The 22,885-nt window shown below is 46.3% G+C and overlaps 4 protein-coding genes across 4 annotated transcripts; 2 read left to right on the top strand and 2 right to left on the bottom strand.

The window, feature by feature from the left end:
* Positions 1 to 5,861: 5,861 nt before the first annotated feature.
* On the top strand, positions 5,862 to 7,715 carry N7533_010565 (uncharacterized protein; the record flags this gene model as incomplete). Its single annotated transcript, XM_057107215.1, has 2 exons — positions 5,862 to 5,871; positions 6,442 to 7,715. 2 exons carry the CDS (start codon positions 5,862 to 5,864, stop codon positions 7,713 to 7,715), a joined length of 1,284 nt encoding a protein of 427 aa, XP_056956432.1.
* Positions 7,716 to 13,733: 6,018 nt separating this feature from the next.
* On the top strand, positions 13,734 to 16,161 carry N7533_010564 (phosphoketolase family protein; the record flags this gene model as incomplete). Its single annotated transcript, XM_057107214.1, has 3 exons — positions 13,734 to 14,488; positions 14,514 to 14,721; positions 14,770 to 16,161. The coding sequence occupies 3 exons, from the start codon at positions 13,734 to 13,736 to the stop codon at positions 16,159 to 16,161; spliced, it is 2,355 nt and encodes a 784-aa protein (XP_056956431.1).
* A 651-nt stretch (positions 16,162 to 16,812) lies between these two features.
* Positions 16,813 to 17,162, bottom strand: N7533_010563 (uncharacterized protein; the record flags this gene model as incomplete). Its single annotated transcript, XM_057107213.1, has 2 exons — positions 16,813 to 16,852; positions 16,930 to 17,162. 2 exons carry the CDS (start codon positions 17,160 to 17,162, stop codon positions 16,813 to 16,815), a joined length of 273 nt encoding a protein of 90 aa, XP_056956430.1.
* A 3,135-nt stretch (positions 17,163 to 20,297) lies between these two features.
* N7533_010562 (zinc finger BED domain-containing protein) lies at positions 20,298 to 20,837 on the bottom strand (the record flags this gene model as incomplete). Its single annotated transcript, XM_057107212.1, has 1 exon — positions 20,298 to 20,837. One exon carries the CDS (start codon positions 20,835 to 20,837, stop codon positions 20,298 to 20,300), a length of 540 nt encoding a protein of 179 aa, XP_056956429.1.
* Between the last annotated feature and the right edge of the window lie 2,048 nt (positions 20,838 to 22,885).

Raw genomic sequence — 22,885 nt, 5'->3', positions numbered from 1 at the left:
TAAGTTGGTTGGTCCAAGCTAATAAAGGTTTGCTCCATACTAAAAGACCAGTTGGGCTATGCTATAATGCTATGATCTATTATTTTCCAATACCAAGAATGGTAGTGTAAGTGCGAAAAGGCATGCTCTAGGTAGATTCAGTCAACCTCCAATTGACTCGTCATCGAATTAGTCGACCATCCAGACTGAGATCTCACGAATCTGCAGTCTATGAAGACAGCTATTGTTGGCTTATTCAATTTAATACACTCCATTGAGCCACATAGTTCAATGACTATTGTGGAATAACTAAGAGGAGGTTGCTACTTTTATCCACCTAGGCAAAAGGGGGGGGGGTCTCCAGTGAGAAATCACTACATAGAAGAGAGACAAGTGACTCTCGCATGACTTGTTGCAGAATACAACATGGAAATTTAATATCTCTGATCGAGGCTATTAAGCCGCCCATCCGAAGGACCGGCAGGAATGAGCCATGCATCTCATACGCGCGAATTGATGATCAGACAAAGGGTGCACGTTGCAGATAGTGCAGATCACGAATTCTCTACATACCGATCGACACAAGCCATGCTCGGAAATTCCCCTCAACTTCACAATGTCGGTGTGAATCTTTAGACAATCTCGACAGGGGGCCTCTTGTTGGCCAGGGATGTGATGAGCCTCTCTTAAACAAGTAATCCCTCTGGCATATTTTGTCTCTCATTGAGAGTCACAACTCTACTGTCTAAACTCTCCTACAGGCTGTGACTGATGAACAGTGGATCTACATATTTAGCTTTTTGTGTCGTACATCTTATCCCTGTTACTGCAGTGGTCGGGGGTGGTACGCAATTTATCTGACTTTGTTAGTGTCTCAAACTCTGGTGATATGTAACGCTAATCTCTCCGGATTTCCGTATCAAGGATATGGTCACACCGTACCCTAGCATATGGTTACATCTGTCAGTTACAATCACTCTCTCCCTAGAGGTTTTCACTTGGTTTTAAAGCGATTTAGTTCATCAACAGTGACACATACCCGGAGGGTTTTCAAATCGTACTCAATAGCACACCGTACGAATCGTTTGCTCAATTCATGCTTTCCTCGGAGTAACTTTTTACATGGTAACCTCCTGACACCTCATATCGAGATATGTTTTAGTGAAATTCAAACCTTCTATCATACCTTCCTCTTAATCATTGTTTGCTTGTACTGTCAATCAGGGCTCGAAGCTTCAAAAGCTACCTCGGTAATTGTCTTCGTTTATAAGGATGAAAAATGACTGCTATATTGCCCGGGAGTTTGGAACCAAATCAAAATGGAGTGTGAAGTATTATAGGTCCCAGGTCTAAGCGATCTACTCATTTATATATCATGTTTTTGTTATAGCAATTGCTAGTGATGGTGAAGTTGAATCTTTATGACAGATTGGACTGAAACTCCGAGTTCAACCGCACACTGCACAACCACGCTTCTAAATTAGTACAAGAGAGAAGAGGGCTCCATATAATAGACCTCGTGATTCCCTTCAATACAGGTACATGACGTAGCCGTAGCATACAAATGTTCAATATTTGCGATCACAAGCACTATCCTTCTTTAATCTCGCTACTGAGCTAGGTAGCTGGTCAAACCTCTCTCATATAATTCAGTGAATCTGAGCGTGTTTGGTCTGTCACATACAATTTATCAATTAGAATCAATGTAAACATCAGGGATTTCATATACGGGGAGAGCGGAGGAAAATACCTCGATGGAATTGATAATTCTTATTCATAAACTCGGGATCAGTCTGGTTCTATTATAACATATTTTCTGACAAGAGATGCAGCCATTCAGCCGCGTAATCGCCTTAGAAGATTCCGGGATTCTTTCTCTATCACTCAAAATCTAGGCCTTTTTATGGGAACTCCAATACGCAGGAACATACGGCCCTTGCAAGTAATTATCTACGATCGAAATCTTACATTGAATCATACATGGGTTTTGGTTCAAAAATTGAAATCCGGTTATAGTGACACGATTATGATCGTAGTATGAGTATCTTTTGTTGTATCTACAAGATATTAACATCAAGGATCCATCATTTATTCTCCGTGCCCTTTATATTAAGGCCTGATATGATAGAGCCACTCGGATTACAATTAGTAACAGCTAAGTCGAAACTATCACAGATACATCTCAAGCTCTAAATAGGCTGAAAACAACCCCAAATTTCCCCTCCCATTACTTTTAACCTGACGACAGTATCGGACTCATGAGTCGTAACAGTAATTGAAATTCAGTTCATTAGTGCTCTTTTCAGTTTTCAGGAGGGTTGCTCGGGCACTTGGAAAGTTTCAGTCTCTGCTCGTCCAAAACTCTTCCTCACAGCCAGAGTTTCCCATGTACCATTTTAAAGATTCTGGATCCCCCAGTAAGGTAGAGTGAACAAGACTGGCTGTTATACTGTGTCAAGGCAACAATGTAAACAAAGCATTCATTGGAAAGAGCAACCTAGCTCTATATCTCTATGAGATTGAAAATATGGCTAGTAAGCGTTCATCTCCGTGAGTCTTCTGGGGGGGTTCGGCATCCCATATCATCATCGGCTAGTCTAGAAGGACTTGGGGTATCATTTCTTTCAAGTTAAACAAAGGAAAGCAGATAGATATCAATTTTACTGGTCTGGATGGTTACTTCTACCCGAATCATCCAAATATAGTCGCTCTTACAATTGTTATTCGTCCTTCGTGGACATGTGAGCCAAAGTTAAATCCCTTCCGCCAGTTTAGTCATATCTACCGTATTTACTCGCCGAAATGTCCAAGCCAGGATCAGTTGGCCAGCTCCTCAAAAAGGCTTCAGGAAGCCACGTTAGCGAGCCTTTTTCGGTTTGACGGAAAGTTGTCTACAGGCTTGGCCGCACTTACCGCCCATTAGGCCATTATGATCAGATTTGTTCCAAATGACAAGTTATCAGTGTCTGCAGATTATTTGAATAGTTCCAAGCCACACTTGAATACGACAAGATATGTTCGATATCTAGAGCTACAAGAGCTATGAACAAGATGTGGCATCATCAAGCCATCTCCAGGGCCCGCATAATTCAAAGAGGGCATAGAGAGGAAGCAGAAATCATTAGTATGTCAAATTGAAATCCTAGAGGAAATTTATAATAATCCTTTGTATCATAGGTCAATTTGTGTTCTAGAGCGGGTTTATTGCAACCGATCAGGAACCAGCTGAGCTAAAACCCGATGAGAAAGCAGACGAACATTTCACCACTCAACCCCAGACATTTCGAATATTTGCGTAAACAGCCAGTCTGGCGAAACGCGAAGAAGACATATGAATCTGAGATAAAAATTATAATCCAAGTTAAAAATTAAAATTGCCGAAAGGGCTATGGACGTCTGAATTGTCCTCGGGGACATTTCAGCGTCGTGGCGAATTTCTAACGTTCCGAACATCCGCAATCGCACCCGTCCTTGTATGGTGTAATAAATCTGCATTTTCCTGTTATCAAAGCCCGACCTCTACACCATTGCCTATATACTTGTATGCTGGGAGGACATTCTGTGTGAATCCTCACGTCTGGAAGTGGGTCTCTCTTCTGAACATCTTATCTCGGATTCCCAAGTTGTGTTACCTCAACCTTAAAAGAGAGAATGGCTCAAAAGGACAGCAGGCCACTCTTTCTGTATCAGATCTGAGTTTCTATGTTTGAATAAACTCTAGAAGCTGTATCTCAGCCACAGGCTCATGTTGCCTTAGCATGGACGCTTTGTCTATTTATACAGCCAATCTTCCAATTGAAACAGGATAGCTCGAAGTATGAAGCTTTTTTATCTGCCATGCCTGCTAATAATCCGATGACCTCTCAAAGGATTTTGAATGTGCTTTAACATATAATGAGCGATCTTGTCAGTCGCTCTTGTTGTGTCGCTCCTTAGCTCGTGATCTAATAGACAGGAACACCCGTATAGATAAGGATATCCGGCATGTGGCTTGAAAAATTAATTCAACACATTTAGCACGAACTTACGATCAGAATCCATTGAGTATTGATAACAAACCATAAGAATAAGCATTCAATCCTTTGGAAATTTCAATCATAATATCGTTCTCCGATACTGTTGTGTTGTTTGTAATTGCAATATTTCATCCCTGAGGCCGATGACCAGATTCCTAGACTCGTCGATTAATGTCTGACTGACATTTCCATAATTGCCGATGCGTCGCTGGGCTACAACTGCAGCATCCAACTGTCGTGACTTAGATTCGATTTTCGAACAGATAGCGCATTTCTTCAAATCATATTCGGTCCCATGGATAAGTTTGATACCACATCTCTTTCCTATGCGATATTCGAAATAGCATTGGTTAACAAAGCTTGTCCAAATCCAGTCACCACATAGGAAGATCCTTTGATTGAAGAAGCACATTACGGGGAAGGTATAAAGGTATCTGATATTAAAATGCCAGCCGAGTCGTATTTCAAATTGGTTTGTTAAGATAGGCTGCCTTTGGGAGCTAAGCTTTTACCTAATAGTCCTATGGTTAAGGCCTGGTCCGATAGACTAGACAGAGTCGTATTATGCGTTTCGAATTTCATGGAGGAACCGTCTTTTTAAATCTGCTTTCTTGTTGACTGTAAACCACCCACTGCGGATAAAGTGCAGTACGCAAGCCATTTTAATTTGCCATCAAGCGATCGTGCTGAAATTCAAAGAACCAGATTGCGATTCTCTAGATCGACTAGTTCTGATTGGTTAATCAGTCGTAAAGAAATAAACTTAGACCACGCCACAAAAAGGTTCGGGCCCCAGGAAGCGTTCTATTCATTTGAAAGCATCGTATACTTACTGGGATTTCATTAAGCTCCCATACTACGTACATCAACCCTTTGGAGAGCAGAGAATAAGAAAATATTTGTCACTCTCAATTTATCTTTCACTCATGATCCCCAAATTAAAAGCTATGCTGCTGCAAGCAGCCGAAGATATTAGCTACCTGAGACAATATCCGTGCCACCGCCATCGTGCCGCCCTTTATTTCACTACGTGACAAAGAAGTAACAGCCTCTGGATGGAAACCAATCTATAGGTTGCCTAGAGTTTGATTACAGGATACCAGCCTCCGGATACAGCTAGTTTGATTGTCTTTGAAGACATATCTCAAAGTTCTATCTTAACGATAGATTATGTAAACGAAACAGCCATTGAACTATTGATTTTCTACGCTTCTGCAAGCGAACTTTCAGAGCAATTGAGAACGAAAAAATGGCTACTCAGCTACATTTTAATTGCCGCAGGCGACGATGATGTCGTTTTGGAAGTACTTAATATGAATCTAGAGTGACCTTTGGCTACATGCACACGAAGTTGAATATTTCAAGAATTGCCCTCTGGAATGAAACCTCCGAATTCATCAAAGAAAGAAATAGTCATACGAAATCAATAACAGATAATAAGACAGTTTAAACAGCACGTAGTACTCGTGTGCCGGTAAGTCTTGAGAGTATCTGTTAGTCTCAAGTAATATTCTCAACACATGGGGGTTGAATGATGGGTGGATGACTTTAATGCCAGGATTTGGATTGAAGTTACTGAAAGCTCTGTTAATGAAACCAGGATTTCTTACATTCTGTCAATCTTTATGCGTCCCGAATAGTAATTTAACTCAAACTCAAAATACCTGCCTAATCATAGAGAGCTTTCTTCTCGGATATTTCCCACGACCTAGTATACATTATATATCCCATCAACTTTCCACACATACTACTCAACCTGAATGGCTCTTTATCGAACTCTTTGTAATACAGCCACATACCTCTCAATTAGTATCACAGAATTACAGACTCCAATTGGGATAGAAGTGATTGAGAACAAGAGTCAATATGCGCAAGGGTATATTATAAAAAGGCTTGACCGACAGTTGAATATCATGATTATCTATCGATTATCCCCGGTTAGCTTATAAGTTCACATTGCAAGATTCAAATACCGATGCGAAAAGTAACAAATAGCGTAAGAGGGCTTTCAATTATACGGTATTGACATCCGAGGCCTTTAGAGGCCGCGCTCAATTTTCCTAGTGGCGACCATTAGATGACCGCCTTGATTAAATATCTCTTGCTGGCTCTGCTGTTTTCGTTTTTCAGTCACATGTAGAGTTCACCGCAGACTGAAGTTTCAAGGTCACGATGTGTGACACCGGTGATACATCACCTCGCTTACCTGCTTGCATACGCACACAGGTATCTCTTTAAAAGGAGGAGCTGGATCCTCTTAGGAGGACCAGCGATTAGTCTGAATATCATCATACCCATATCAGGCATATCTCACATTCTTCACTCGTATCCTTATCGTATCAGGACGCCCTCCGGGGATTGTCCTAACATTCTAATCGCTTCATCTCGGATGCGACCGTCGAGTTGAGAATGCCTTTCACCCGAACCCGTGCCCGGCGTGCATCAGTGGAGGACGAAGTTGATTCCTCGCACGCTCGATCCATCTCGACACAGCCAGACACCCCAGAGGAACCCATCATCGCAGTGGCCCCTCCGCCGAAGCGTATCACTAAGCGCGACCTGAACAAGCAACGAGCGGATCTCGCGAATTGGGACCGCTATGTGAAGGCCCAGGAAAAGATACGCGAAAGGCAACAGAAGGTGCTGGATATGCGCGAAGAACAACAGAGGCAAGAGGCGCGACTGGTAGCCATGGGCCCTCTTGTGCCTGTGCCCCATGGATCATCGTCCTGGGACCCGTCGTGGTCGCAGGAAGGAAGTACTACACTAGTACCACCTGCTCGAGTTCCGTCTCCGCAGCCGACGGAGTTTTCGATAGCTCCAAGCACCATAACCGGGCTTAGAACTCCAAGGAGCGCAGCGTCTTCTACAACCACGAACGATAAAGTGCCGCCGCTACCCTCTATCTCTCCATTCACTGCCAAGGACCTTGCAGACTGGATGCGTTTTAAGAACCAGATGGTGGTGCATTTCCTACGTCATGAGACCTTCTACCAGCTAGACCGAAGAAGGGTCGACGCAGCTGCGGGGCTTCTAGATGAAGAGAGAACGAGCCAGTGGTTAAACTACCGAGAAAACCTCGCTCGTGAGAACCTCACCTGGCGAACCTTTGAAGATTGGGCTACCTCTCTTGTTGCAGACCCCGATATGGTAGCGAAGGACAGCGTCGACGAATGGTACCGTACTAAGCAGTACAAGAACCAGAGCGTCACCGAGTACTCCACTAAGCTAGTGCAGCTGGAGAGACTCATGCGGCCGGAACGCACGCGTGAACAGAAGATTGAGAGGCTAAGGTCGGGTCTTGTCGAGGAAATTAGCGTGGAAGCTCGCAAGTATGTCAATAAACCAGCAGAAAGCGACGCGTACAATGCCTGGCTGCGTTTCTACGAAAAGATCGAGAAGCAACTCCCGGAAAGGCAGACTGCTATCAAGAAGAAGGAGCACACCTCATATCAGCCTGCTGAGAGGCCTTCGAACCCTCAAGACCAGCACAAGAATGACCGCCAGCACTCCGTCAAAAAGGGTCGTGGAGGCTTTAAGGGGTCGTCCAACCGACCACCGCGACCAGAGGAAGTGCCTAACACGGGTGAAAAGAGGAAGCGGGACGACGCGGAAGACAGGAAGCACTGCACACATTGCAAGCTAACTGGACACACTGAGGATGTCTGCTACAGGAAGCATGGATTCCCTGCAGACTGGCCTCACAAGTCAAAAAAATAGATGACCTAGCACTGCAAACCGCATCAGTACTAGGTCTCGTCGTCGCACCGTGGCGGAATCTTTCCTCTGCCCTCGCATGTGAAATCCTCGTGGCTACGCCCGCAGGATGGCAGTGCGTGTGGGCACTAGTCGATTCAGGAGCTCAGAAGAGTTTCGTCAGCCAAGAATGGGCAAAGAAGCATCTGCGCGCCGCGCAGGAAGCACCCAGGCTCGTCACTGCAGTGGACGGCCACCAGATCAAGTCGTACGGAAGCAGGGACATGGAACTCCAGCTTACCGACGCGTCAGGAGCCATGCGCAACGAAGATGTGACGTGCGAAGCAGTCAACATGCAGGGATATGTCATTATCCTGGGCTATGACTGGCTGCAGCACGCCAACCCAGACATCAATTGGGCGCTAGGCACCTGGCTCTGGCGATCTCCGTCTTCGCAGCAGAAGGAGAACACTTTCATTGCATTTTTGTCGATGCCGGCAAGATACGCAAGGAGGTTCGTCGAGGAGGAATGCTTGGCATCCTATGGTGCCAGCCTTGGGGTGATTCCATCCACCTTAATATGATATATGAGGGAGAGGCTCTGCCACCAGAATATGAAGAATTCGAAGACGTTTTTGATTCGGATAATGCTGACAGATTACCAGAACATGCCTCTCATGATCATGCTATTGACCTGTTCCCAGGCAAGCAGCCACCACACAGGCCAATCTATTTATTGTCACCCAATGAGTTAGAAGTGCTAAGAAAATACCTGCAGGATAATCTCAATCGAGGTTGGATTCGTCCATCTAAGAGTCCAGCAGGTGCTCCTATCCTCTTCGTACAGAAGAAGGATGGCTCCCTCCGACTATGCGTCGATTACCGAGGGTTGAATGAGGTCACGATCAAAAACAGACACCCGCTACCACTGGTACAGGAGAGTCTTGATCGCCTCGCAGGCGCGAGTATCTACACAAAGCTAGATCTCAGAGACGCCTATCACCGCATCCGTATCAAGGAAGGTGATGAGTGGAAGACCGCGTTTAGGACGCGGTACGGACACTATGAGTACTGCGTGATGCCTTTTGGATTGGCCAATGCACCAGCAACCTTCCAAGCTTACATCAACCGCGCTCTCAGCGACACACTAGATGTGTTCGTAGTGGTGTATCTGGACGACATACTCATCTATTCAAATGATGAGGAGTCGCACCGGCACCATGTAAGAGAGGTACTATCCAGGCTCAGGCACTATCGGTTATACGTAAAGCGTTCCAAGTGCCTGTTTCATACCACAAGTGGAATTCCTGGGGTTCATCGTCACACCAAGAGGTGTTGAGATGGACAAGAGCACAATTGACAGCATCATAAGCTGGCCTGCACCTCAGAGTATTTTTGATGTGCAGCAATTCGTTGGCTTTGCCAATTTTTATAGGCGTTTCATACGGCACTACAGTGTTAAGATAGCTGCATTGAACGACCTCATCAGGGGCCCTGATGCACAGAAGAAGGGGCGGAACAAGAAGCAGGAAGGTTTCATCTTCACTCAAGCGGCCCAAGAGGCCTTTGAGGAGACAAAACAATGCTTTAAAGACGCCCCTGTGCTAGCCCACTTTGATCCATCGAGAGATTCACAGCTAGAGACAGACGTATCAGGGTATGCTATCTCTGGAATCTACTCACAAAAGCAAGACGATGGCCAGTGGCACCCAGTCGCTTTCTATTCAAGAAAGTTGATCTCCGCGGAGACGCGCTATGAGACTCATGACCTGGAGATGCTAGCTATCGTCAACGCTTTCAAGACGTGGCGCCACTACCTAGAAGGGACGCAGAAGCCCATGGTAGTATGGTCAGACCATGCAAACCTGAGGACATTCATGAGCACCAAGGAGCTATCGAAGCGGCAAGCACGTTGGGCCGAGCGCCTCGCTGCCTTTGATTTCGTTATCCTCCACAAACCAGGTCTCAAGAACCCCGCGGACGCGCCTAGTAGAAGGCCAGACTATGCTCGCGATGCGCCCTCGCATCAGGTCGACCCATACCAGCAGAAGCTATTTGAGAAGCTGAAAACCAGCCTCAAACAGGGACCACTCGCAGACGATGACCCTGAAGCGCCTACAATGGCTGCTACCCTAATACAAGGCCAGGAGTGCCAAGCTGTTGGTGGTATCGATAGCCTAGAGCTTCTACCCACCCGAGCAAGGGCCAGACAGGCCCTAGCAGGAGAGACAGCGCTGAATGCCACGTCTACCGCCTCTATGGTTGAATACATCCGCGGAATGCAAGCTCAAGACCCGCAGCTGCAGCAGATTAACCACAAGATAGGGGCAACAGGCGGTGCAGGACGCTTGGGAGGCACTCCCTGGAGCAGGTCAGAAGAGGGACTACTACGGTTTGACGGCAGGGTTTTCATCCCCCGTGAGCCAGCCCTTATTGCTGAGATCCTAAAGGTGCACCATGATGACCCGTACGCGGGCCACTACAGGGAGAAGCGCACATATGAAGCTATCCGGAGCAAGTACCACTGGGATGGTATGCGCCCACAGATCCAGGAGTATGTGAGGCAGTGCCACACCTGCCAGCTCGATGCGGTGCATCGACACAAGCCATACAGCTTACTGGAACCACTGCCGATGCCTCAGCAGCCATGGCAGTGGATGAGCGTCGACTTCATCACCGGCCTGCCATCATCCAAGTGGGATGGAAAGACCTACAATGCCATTATGGTCGTGGTCGACCTCTTCACAAAGCACTCATTGTATGTGCCTACCACCAAGGAGCTAGACGCCGCAGGCCTAGCAGACCTATTCTATGAGAAGGTCATGGCCCATTACGGTATGCCTGAGAATCTCGTCAGTGACAGAGGAACCCTGTTCACGAGCGAATTCTGGTCATCCTTCTGCCACCAGCTGGGCACTCGTCGTCGCCTATCAACTGCCTACCATCCACAGACAGATGGGCAGACAGAGCGACAGAACCAGACGCTGGAGTATTACCTGCGACACTACGTGTGCTGGAGGCAGAACGACTGGGCAAAGTGGCTGCCCCTCGCACAATTCGTATATAATACGACGATCCACAGTGCTTTGGGCATCTCACCTGCTGAAGCTCTCTATGGCGCACGACCGGAGCTACGTACCTCCGTGAACAATCCTTCCATGCCTGTTCATGCAGATGCGAAACACCGCACCACAGCTATTCAAAGCCTCCGCAGAGAGCTGGAGCACCGTCTCCAACGCTCAAAAGAGAATATGAAGAAGGCATATGACCGCAAGCATCAAGAGATGACGTTCCGCATCGGAGATTGGGTGATGGCTGATAACAGGCACATGGATCGGGACCGCCCGAACGAGAAGCTTGACCACAAGTATATGAGACCCTTCCAGATCGCCGGCCTAGCTAGTAAACAGGCTTATAAGCTCATCATAATACCCCGCTACCGCAATATCCATCCGACCCAGCACGTCTCGCGTCTTGAACCGTACCAAGGTCCTCCCGTACGGGATGAGCACACTGACCCTGTAATGGTTAACGGTGTACCTGAGTTCTACGTAGAGTGTATCTTGGAGGCAAAGCGGTAGGGCTGAGGAGTACGATATCTGGTCAAATGGAAGGGTTACAGTAACAGCGAGAATACCTGGGAGCCACGCTCTAGCATGGAGGATACAGAAGCACTAGAGATATTCGAAGGGTAACAGGGACAGTCAAATATGAATCAACCAAGAACCGAAACTGCAAAACCCCCCCAAATGGCCACGAGGACGGCCTAGAAAGGATGGTGAACTGCCAAAAAGTGCACCAAAGCGACGTCGGGGACGTCCACGCAAGCACCCAAAGCTACCGGTATAGGCTCATCCATCTTTCATCTACCATCCAACTACCAAGCACTTCGGGTCGCAGCGCTACGAAGAAGGGGGATAATGTTACGCCAACCATACAATGAGGTGTAGGAGATGCGGAGGAGGTGCCTATCCACCACCGGAGCCGCTTGTTGATACATCACCTCGCTTACCTGCTTGCATACGCACACAGGCATCCCCTTAAAAGGAGGAGCTGGATCCTCTTAGGAGGACCAGCGATTAGTCTGAATATCATCATACCCATATCAGGCATATCTCACATTCTTCACTCGTATCCTTATCGTATCAGGACGCCCCCCCGGGGATTGTCCTAACAGAACTGAAGGAGTGGTTAAATACCACTAATACCTTTTGGGATAGGATGTTCATCATCCGCTCAATTCCCCTAGTATTCGTATGGTATTCGGGATAGACTCGGAGTTATGGTGTCGTAACACACCGCATCGGCATGATACAGACTCTCGAGGGCGTTCAACTGCTCTCATAAAACCTTCAATCAATCATCTGATTCTATTGGACATGTTCAGTACTAGCCAGTACATTAATTCCTCATCCTGACATAACCATCAAGAGATATCGCGATTGAGCAAGCTGAAGACATCAAGGTCCGACCTTCACTGTCAAGAGCATCAAACAGAAGGCATAATCGGCTCGAAACAGTATTAGCACTTGGTATGGAGTCCTGGAAACTTGCTGACCTCATCATAGCCTTAAAAAGAAGGTTTTCGAGGAATGTAAATGGCTAGCAGGTCGATATAATCCAATCCAAGACAGGTTCCTCAATTGGGAGCTTCTTTTCCTTGGGTATCCATGAACCTAATGGTCCTTGGCACTCTGAGTGGCCGTCCTGAAAGATCTTGGGTGTTTGCTGTATGTGCTGTTTCAACGCTGTGGTTGAATACCGTGTTGATATTCTTGTATTCCTGCTGTTCGGCCCTCCTTTCAAATTGTATGAGTTAGGACTAGACTTCGGCAAAATGGGTTATGGGTCGAAGGGTTGGACCCATAACCCATCGCCAAGAACCCATCATTTAGAGTTTAAGCATAGAAATGCCAAGACTTGCCTAATTAGGCCTCCTTATACAGGTTTTATACAGATTTTATGCAGGATGGGTTTTTGATGGGTTTTATGGGTGCTTGGCATGCCAAGAAATGCCAAGAATGGGTCCAAAATATGGGTTCTGCCGAAGTCTAGTTAGGACCGACGCTAGTTATATCACATGAGGTAGCGTCAATGCGACCCTCCGTTTAACTTCGTCGCATCGATGCCCCTGCTAATAAATCATGGATCAACGTATCTGCTACGATAAGCCCAGAATGAATGCCCGATATGTGATGTAAGAGACATCTGCACCGCCCTGTAATACCGCAGCCATGCAACGTCAGCAGATCCCCGCCTCGGACCGGACCACTACGAACATCCATTCGATGCAGAGATGGCAGCAACAGAAGATGTACTAGGCCGAGGCGCCCGTAGACACCGCCACCCAGTTGCTGCAGTATAGAGAACGCCTCGACTCTGCTCCGCAATTGCCTTCGCAGAGCCCGGCTCCGTCGCAGCATGACCTCTCGGGCTCCATCCGACGCCCCGCCAGTGACTGCCATAACTATTGTCACTAGTGATTGATTATAAACTACTACCCACTAGACCGGGTACGGATTCGTATTATTGTCTAGTGGTAAACGAAACCTGGCCATCCTCGTCATGGGCTAGCTAACTTTGGCCAGGTGTTACGTTTGTAGAGACCGCCACAAACGTGGGAATCAGGTGCATACGGGCGCGCCTGTCTGGGCCTAGCAGCTAAAAGCTAGCCGATTCTGCATAATCAGGCATCTGCGAGTCATTATCCATGCATGCATTCCACCACCTATCTGGGCATTGATTAATACCGGGTGGTACGTTCGTTCGCCAACACACGTCATGGACTTGTCAGATGCACATTTGATGTATCTTTTGGGGCAAATTATTTTCCTGTCATCTATTAAACCCCGGGGCTTTCCAGAACTTCTATGTTTGCCCAATTCCCACCACCTTGATTTTTGATTTTGAAGTCTATCTACAGCCTACATCATCTGTGTACACTTACTTCACTACCGCTGCCGGATCACCGGATTAGCCATAACCAGGAGTTGAACTCTCTTGCATATTGTGAAACGTAACTGATTGCCAATTCCACATAACATGGCATCAAATGCAGGCGAGAAGAGCATTTCCGCTTATGGAGAGGCTCGCTCCACATTGGAGGGGAAGCCTCTTGACGCCGAGCAAGTTCGCAAGATGGATGCATATTTCCGGGCTAGCATGTACCTTTGCCTTGGAATGCTCTACCTCCGTGAAAACCCACTGCTCAAGGAACCACTCAACGTGGAGCATCTCAAAGCTCGGCTTTTGGGGCATTGGGGATCCGATGCTGGCCAGTCTTTCACTTGGACTCACATGAACCGCCTTATCAAAAAGTACGATCTTGATGTCCTCTTTTTCTCTGGCCCCGGACATGGTGCTCCCGGAATTATCTCGCAGTCCTATCTTGAGGGCGTCTACTCGGAAATCTATCCCGATAAGGCCGAGGATACAGATGGTATGAAGAAGTTCTTCAAGCAATTCTCGTTTCCTGGTGGTATTGGTAGTCATGCGACTCCTGAGACTCCAGGAAGTATCCACGAGGGTGGTGAGCTAGGATATTCGATCTCGCATGCCTTCGGATCCGTCTTTGACAATCCCGATCTCATTACGTTGACCATGGTTGGAGATGGCGAGTCGGAGACAGGTCCACTAGCGACCAGCTGGCACAGCACAAAATTCCTGAACCCAATCACCGATGGGGCCGTTCTCCCTGTCCTTCATCTCAACGGATACAAGATCAACAACCCCACAGTTCTTGCACGAATTACTCATGAGGAGCTGTCATCTTTGTTCGTGGGCTACGGGTGGAAGCCGTACTTTGTCGAGCGATTTCAACAGCATGCACCAAGCCATGGCAATTACACTCGACCAATGCATCTTAGAGATCAAGGAGTACCAGAAGCAATCTCGAGAATCCGGGACACCATTCCGACCCCGCTGGCCGATGATCATTCTTCGTACTCCCAAGGGATGGTCGGCCCCACGCGAGGTCGATGGCCATCTACTCGAGGGCTTCTGGCGCGCGCATCAGATTCCAATTACCGACGTTCGCACCAATCCGCCTCATCTTAAATTGCTAGAGACATGGATGTAGAGCTACAGGCCAGAGGAGCTCTTCGACAAGAATGGCAAATTGGTTCCGGAACTCAAGGAGCTCGCACCCACCGGCAACTCGCGGATCAGTGCCAACCCCGTCGGCAATGGGGGTCTTCTACGCCGACCGCTCAAAATGCCGGATTTCCGAGATTATGGGTTCATGGATATTGTCCCAGGCTCAACCATCAAGGGAGGAATGGCCAATATGGCCAAATTCCTTCGTGATCTGGTTGCCCAGAACATGAACAATTTCCGGCTCTTCGGCCCAGACGAGACCGAATCCAACAAGCTTGCCGAGGTGTACAAAGCAGGCAAAAAAGTCTGGATGGCAGAGTATTTTGAAGAAGATAAAGACGGAGGAAATCTGGCCCCCAATGGCCGCGTGATGGAAATTCTTAGTGAACACACTTGCGAGGGGTGGCTAGAAGGCTACATTCTTTCAGGGCGGCACGGACTGCTCAACAGCTATGAGCCCTTCATCCACGTCATCGACTCCATGGTTAACCAGCACTGCAAGTGGATCGAGAAATGTCTTGATGTGGAATGGCGAGCTAAAGTTGCCTCTCTTAACATCCTCATCACCGCGACTGTCTGGAGACAAGACCACAATGGCTTCACCCATCAAGACCCAGGATTCCTCGATGTGGTCGCAAACAAGAGCCCTGAGGTGGTTCGAATCTACCTCCCACCGGATGGAAACACTCTTCTCTCGATCATAGACCACTGTCTCCGCAGTGTCAACTACGTGAATTTCGTCGTCGCCGACAAGCAGGAGCACATTCAGTTTTTGAACATGACCGAAGCTGTCCAGCACTGCACCAAGGGCCTCGGAATCTGGGACTGGGCTAGCAATGACCAAGGCGCAGAACCCGACGTCGTGATAGCATCTTGCGGTGATGTCTCAACTCACGAAGCCTTAGCCGCCACCGCGCTCCTGCGCGAGCACCTTCCACAGCTCAAAGTCCGCTTCGTCAATGTGGTGGACTTATTCCGACTGATCTCGAGCATGCACCATCCACATGGCCTGTCAGACAAGAGGTGGAAAGCCATCTTCACCACCGACAAACCCATCATCTTTAATTTCCACTCTTACCCCTGGCTTATCCACCGACTCACGTACAAGCGACCGGGCCAGCATAACCTACATGTGCGAGGCTACAGAGAGAAGGGCAATATCGACACTCCGTTTGAGCTGGCTATGCGCAATCAAACTGATCGATACAGCCTTGCTGTTGACGCTATTGACTTGGTTCAACATCTCGGCAACACGGCATCTGGTGTGAGAGAGAGGCTGATCAATGAGCAGCTAGCGGGCAAGGCCGAGGCGTTCAATAATGGACTCGATTCTGAGCATATTCGGAACTGGAGTTGGCCTTGGCCGAGAAAATAAGATGTTTGAGGTGATGGAAATGTTATGGGCAGAAAGTGGCAAGAGATTGAAGTGAAAGAGTTGTTAGCCAAAGACGCTTTTGATAAACAGGCATGATGTTGATCAACGATTGGAGATCCATATTGTTTCGAAACGACCGAATGTGCGTATATAAATGGTTTTTTCACGATAGCGTCAAATAAATGGAGATACATAGCCTTCGAGACCAACCTATACCCAGTCCAGTGGGTAGTGTTTTATAATTAACTAGAGTCGCGGGTCGGGTTTTGACCCTGGGCCCAAAACACGCCAGGGAAATTAACTATCAGTGATATATGCTATATTACAGGGCTTGATATGTGTTGTGGGTCGTATTACAGATGTAAATAACCGGATATCCTTCTATATCTCTTCGCCAAGGGAATGGCAAATGCCCATATTAAATAGTATTCATGAATATTCTCCCAGTCAGCTCAGGGCTGGTATTCTTTTGCAGAGTCCGGGTTGTCACAACTTGTTAAAGAAATTTGAGACTACTGATTTAAAGGGATATTGTAAAAAGAGATTGTAAACTTCCGACATATCAAAGCTAGACAAATAATAAGTGCTTCGGAATCACACTCATGCCAACCTCTCATTCCAGAGTCAACTTCTAGCTATATCCGATTGGACCTATGGTACACCATTGGTGTATGCAACAATCCAAACTTCACTACACAGACCATATCAACATTAACATCAAATTTTCATCAAATTTTCATCAAGGCAAAATCAAATACCGATTCTTACCCTGGACGAACTAGCTCCTTTGATAGCCTGAAAGTAGCTGTTTCTTTCACAGTCTCCGCAACGCCAATAAATTCCATTTCCTTCCAATCCCGAGTAAGGAAAAATCCTGTTTTCGGGGTGTCAATGTTCCATGACAGCTGCCAAGTTCGTTTCGATTTCATAATGGGGTCATTGACGACAATACCAAGGGCGGCAGGTGCAAGTGCAAGGATGGAGAGGAATGAGAGATACATTTTTGGTCTGAGGATACAATTTTAAAGGTAAACAAGTCTTCCTGCTGCTGCTGAATGTGTCGTAGGAGCGGGGATAGTGGGAGTTCTTATAGTGGTCATTCAAGTGCAAGCTAGCTTCCTCCAGACTCTCATCATGGTCTCGTTCTTGGTACTTGTACACCTGCCAAGTAAGTGTTCGCGGAGTAGGTGATATCTAAAATGACTTATATTAGTTGAACCCTGCATCGAGTGTACAAGCCAATCAATTATATAGAGTCTACATGTCTCGTGTGATACTCTGTGCATTCAGGATATGCAATAAACTCACATAACACGATTGAGCATAACTAGATAGAAGTTTATTGGTCTAAACCTTGGCTCTTTTATTTGATACTAGATTGTATAATAGTAGAACATAACATGAATTTCGCTTACGTGCATACATGCATAAGTTGTCGGCTATTATGCCCATTTTAGAGTCATCGCATGATAATGGCACTGCTTTTACATATCTTGTCTGCGATTGACATATAAGTAGACCTCGAGATGGAACCGCAAGACCCGCGTACCGCCCCGCCCCGCCCCTCAGAGGGGCGGTTCTTGGTCGCGAAGTTTAGACCCACGGGGCGGTTTGAGGACGATGAGAACCGACCCTCCAAGGTTGCGGGTCGACCCGGCGGGTCTCTAAACATATCAAACATCTTAAGTCCCGTAATATGCATATCTTATGCAGAACGAGCCTGTATTTTTTTGTATTTTGTTTTCAGCCTTATACCCAAAAGTCAGAATCATGGTCTATGCCCATAGCCCTATATGCGTATTATAAAAGGTTTTATTTAGACTAATCCTTTAATAAGAGTTCGATAATTTTCACCAATTTCTGCCGAGCTAGCTAATGTGATTCCGTGTTTCTGCTAGTTATATACATAATCCTCATCCCGTCTTGAGCGCTTTGGAACGCGCCCAGATGAACGCCGCTGGGTGCTACTTTCCTCTAATAAGTAGTTATTATCAGGTAGAGGAACCTCATTAGTATCATCCAGTTGGATAAGACTATCGGATATGAACTCGGCTCTTCTCTTCCCAAGTGTACGCTCACTGACAGACGTAGTAGAATATTGCGTGGCTTGAATGTCTTCAATAGTAAGAGAATCTTCCTCGTTATCACTGATCGAATCAAATCCTTCGTTTTTCTTCCTCTCCGCATCATTTCGCTCATTCTCTGCTTGCTTTTCTTGTGTATAAAGGTACTCATCAATCCAAGCAAGCTGTTCTGATTCGACATCAAATCTTGCTGTACACATAAACATCATCAAATCTTGGATCGTCTGTGGCTTCAGCGAGCCCTGTCGGTAGTGACAGATATCGCGGGCAGAGTTAAATAACCGCTTAACGCTAGAACCACTAGCTAGAATAGTGAGGATGTCTCGGGCGAGGCTTGCTAGAATAGGAAATTCCTTTTCGTGTTCCTTCCAGTACACTAGAGGAGTTGCATGTATAGTACCTAGTAAGGTTAGTATAAGGCAAACCGCGGGAGTACATAAGAAGATAAAGAAGTGGAGGGATTGGCTTACTACTTCCAAGATACCGCGTGAACTCATCTGTAGCAGTTGTTTCAGACTGAAGAGATTCGATAGGTGTCACAAGGATATTAATGTCAGATATATCGTTTCTCATGGACTGGACGGTTGACGGAGACCGTTTATAGCGCTCTTGGTAAGGTTGAATGTAAGTCTCTAGGGACTTCCTGTAGCGTGGCGCCCAGTGAGGCTCCCAATCCTTCCCTGAGAAGAATGCTAGCTTATTCCTCGGCCCTAGGATAGTGGCAATTACATAGAGATCGCCAGGAACATCATCAGTTTTCCCATAATACTCGGCCAGCTTATCCCGTGCATAATCTAGCGCCGACTTCATCACCTTTTTCCAACCAACCCTCTTCCGCGCTAGCTGGGCTTTTGCCTTATCAATATGAGTAAATAAGGTGTTGTAGATACCGAAGACATTGTGAATAGTAACATCCGTAGTTGCTGAGAGAGATGAAGTGAATTTAAAGAAGGGATAGGTAATTGAGAGAAGATAATCAACCTGTCGCCATTCATTTTTATCCATCTTTATGTCGGTAAGGTTGAATTCGGCACAGAATGTATCAAAGGCAGACTGTAGCCGCCGGGCACGTCGGAGCATTAGGAACGTTGAATTCCAGCGCGTCCGAACATCTTGGATTGGCATAAGCTTTGGCTCTTTCGTCTGAAGTTTCACAAAACTCTCGCGACGTTGTGGACTTTTGTTGATGTAAACGGCAACCTTGCGAACCTAAAGATAATAGATAGTTAGCAACTTAGCGTATGGAATAGGAGAGAGGCAAGAGAAGACTAGACCTTGTTAAGAGTAGCCACGATCTTCGTGTTCTCTTGGCGAGCCCCGGTGATAGTATCAGTCCCTTCATCGGCCCATTCCATCTCTTCCCGATCGTTCCGTGGGTTTGCATCCATCTGACTAAGTAGCTCTTTCAGACTAAGCTGTATAACATGCGCGATACAGGGTATCCGAACAATCGGGATATGGCTAGGTAGCTCTAGACATCCAACGGCCTCTTGAAGACTATCTAGCAACGTGCTGTTGTTAGATGCGTTATCAGTAGTGATAGTTAACACCCGGTTAGTAATCTCATGCTTCTCAAGAAGATTCAGGAGAACGGTACTTAGATAGGCCCCCGTATGCGACCCATATAGTGGCTCAAAGCCAAGTAAAATCTCACGGTAGTTCCACTCTTGGTCAAGAAAGTAGCCCGTTACCGCTATGAAAGACTGTCGAAAAGGGGAAGTCCAGCAATCTAATGCAACAGAGAGCTTTGCGCCCTGAGGGAGCTTGCGAAGAAGAGTATACTGGCGTTGTTCCACTATCTCTCGGAGATGCCGGCGGACTGTGAATGCGGAAGGGATTTCGGGCATAGACGGAGCAAGCCGTGCCATTTCGATTAGGGCACGGAATTCAGGATGTTCAACAAGGAGGAATGGTAACCGTGAGGCAGTAATAAATGTAATCAACCTCTCCATCCAGGCTTGCTAGGTAAAATGCAATCTTTGGGGTGTGTGGTATACCTAGTGAGAGATTTCGATAACATTAGTAAGGAAAAGAAATAAGGATAGGAGTTCTCTATACCCCGTTTGATATCATCTGTCTAATATCTTGCGACCGAGGCGCTAGCTTCCGACAATTAACCCCTTGTGTGTAGTGCTTGTTCATATGGGTTGTTCCCCGGTGGCGATCGGCAGGATGAGCCAGGATATGGTTACAGGTCTTACACATAACCTTAGGAGTTCCATCTTGAGGAGCTGCAACCTGTTCAAAGTGATCCCAACACCCTGACTGGTGCTTAACATCGAAAATATTCCGTTTCATTTGACTTCCAAACTCGGTCTGTAGCCACCATGTAATAAAATCATCATTCATCATCTCTGTCCAGAGGATATAGATCTTCTGTTTAGTAGGGCCAACGCGTTGGAGTGTCTCAGGGATCAGAGGAGGAACCGCCGGTCGGGTAAAGTTTACGTTAGGGGCAGAACTTAGCGTGTCGCGCCCGTCGAGATTGAATGGACCATCAGATGGAAGTAAGGAGAGGGTATCCACTGGGTTATCGCCAAAAATCGATGGGGGATAGTGATCAGAGAACTGAGAGGTCTGGCTCTGTGGCATTTTGACGAAATGAGTATAGAATGAAAGGGGGGAAAGGAAAGAAAGGAGCGTAAGAGACGTGCTCGAAAAAAATGAGAATCAGCTACTATAGAGCAAACAACAGGACTTAGGAGATTTAGATAGATAAAATCTATTTCTATATAGTGATTGGATAGAAAGACCCACTATATTGAGGTTCCCTGCGGTCCGAACCGCAAAGAACCGCTAAGAACCTCGTATGACCGCAGGAAGAACCGCAAAGGACCTCGTATACCCGCAATAAGAACCGCAGAAACCGCAGAAAGACCCTCTACATAGCCTATATTACGAGCAAGACCCTCAAATTTCACTAAGTCCGTTCCACAAAGAGAAGAGTACAATCGTTCGACGTGGATTACTAGCTTATATTTATTACAGAAGATAATATTTTTTTGATCCACCTATTATTAGAGAATGTAAGCTTTAAAATAATATATAATATAGTCTGTTTAAATCCTAAATAGAGTTTTAGGTATAGACCGAATAGATCTTATGAAAGATGGTGGTAGTGCACTCAGGTTCAAATATATATTTCCGAGTGTGTATACCGAATAAACCACACCTTCTATCAAAGCTCACAATAATGTTAGTAATATACTCTATCAACAGGGCGAATTGGTGATTTAATAGTAAATAATCTATATACAATTAAATTTCATCTAATTTCGAAATGGTTGGTAGTTATTTTGGATGAATGGAAGGGTTAAGACCAAAACCATGTTTAATAACAGTAGATAACAAAGATGATTCATCAAATTATGCGTCCGAAAGAGGAAACTCATGGCAAAGTTATGCATTCGCGGGTCTATGAGGGTCGATCCGCTTCCGAACCGCATAGACCCGCGGGGCGGCGCGGTTCTACGAGGGCATAGGTTGCGGGTCTGTGAGGGGCGGTTCGTGGTTCAAAAATTTAGAACCGCCCCGCCCCATCTCGAGGTCTAGTACCAACGCGAGGATTACAAAGAGCATTCGAAGTTGAGCTACATTACCCGGTTTTCCATAATTTGAACAGGGTAGCACCCAATCATATTGACCTTAGCGGGTCCATTCAGCTATACTACGTCATCGACAGGACGCCCAGGAAAATCATAATTTCGCGAAATCGACAGATTAACAATTATAAATAACATTTATTAAAGGCCAGGAAAGCAAGACCCTTAAGTTAATTATTTTTTAGCGGGGATTTCTCTCGAAAATTCTCTACAGAGCTGCCGCAAAACAACAGAGCGTCTGTTAAGGCAAGTAGCTACCAAATTTGCGCTCTTTGGTGAATGGACGGAGGAGGGCCTCGCTCAGTAATCTGTGTGCCAAGTAATCTCGTTTGATAGAGGTTTCACCACCCAGACCTGCTCTTCATGGTTGGGCAGGTACAGCACATGGGTGAGCTAAAACAAAAAACAGGACTGAGATGTTGCCAATAATTACAGAGGCTCAATGGATACTTATGGAAAACACATATCAAAAAGGTGTATGAGAAGCAGCGGTACTGTACCATAAGCTCTCCCATGTGAAGATAGCTTGTGGGGTGTCTAAATTATTGTTTGGCTTGAGAAAGAAGGGACTCTTGTGTTAGAAGAGCGAGCATGGGGGTTGTATGGATAATAATACACAGACTTACAGCTTTTGTTCATCGTCTGTTATTCCAAATACAAACTGGGACTCCTATAAAATACAGTAATAAATCAGGGGTGAAAGAGTCTGAGCCTAAACATGGAAGGCGATCCTAGGTGGGGCTGTATTAATGACTATGGCTGACTTCAATGAACGTAAAACAATGACGCCGGCCTTTAGTTAGACCCGAAACCAGGTAGGATGTTTGTTGTGATATAAGGCTGGTGCAGATCAGGAACCAAGTCGAACTATCGAAATTAATCCCGAGATATCTATACGAAGAATCAAGTTGATTCCCAATCAACTTGTTCTTCTCGTTGTATATATATAGCCTGATGTTTCCCTCTGAACAATAAGATAATTCATACCTCAAAAACCACAACAACAGTAGGTAGTACCAACGATCTTACTATCCATCC

This window comes from Penicillium manginii (assembly GCF_028828005.1).
Source record: "Penicillium manginii strain IBT 31320 chromosome Unknown utg000007l:1.0-2284322.0:1.0-2285126.0, whole genome shotgun sequence".
Taxonomy (NCBI): Eukaryota; Fungi; Ascomycota; class Eurotiomycetes; order Eurotiales; family Aspergillaceae; genus Penicillium; species Penicillium manginii.
This window is presented reverse-complemented; position numbering and strand designations above follow the sequence as displayed.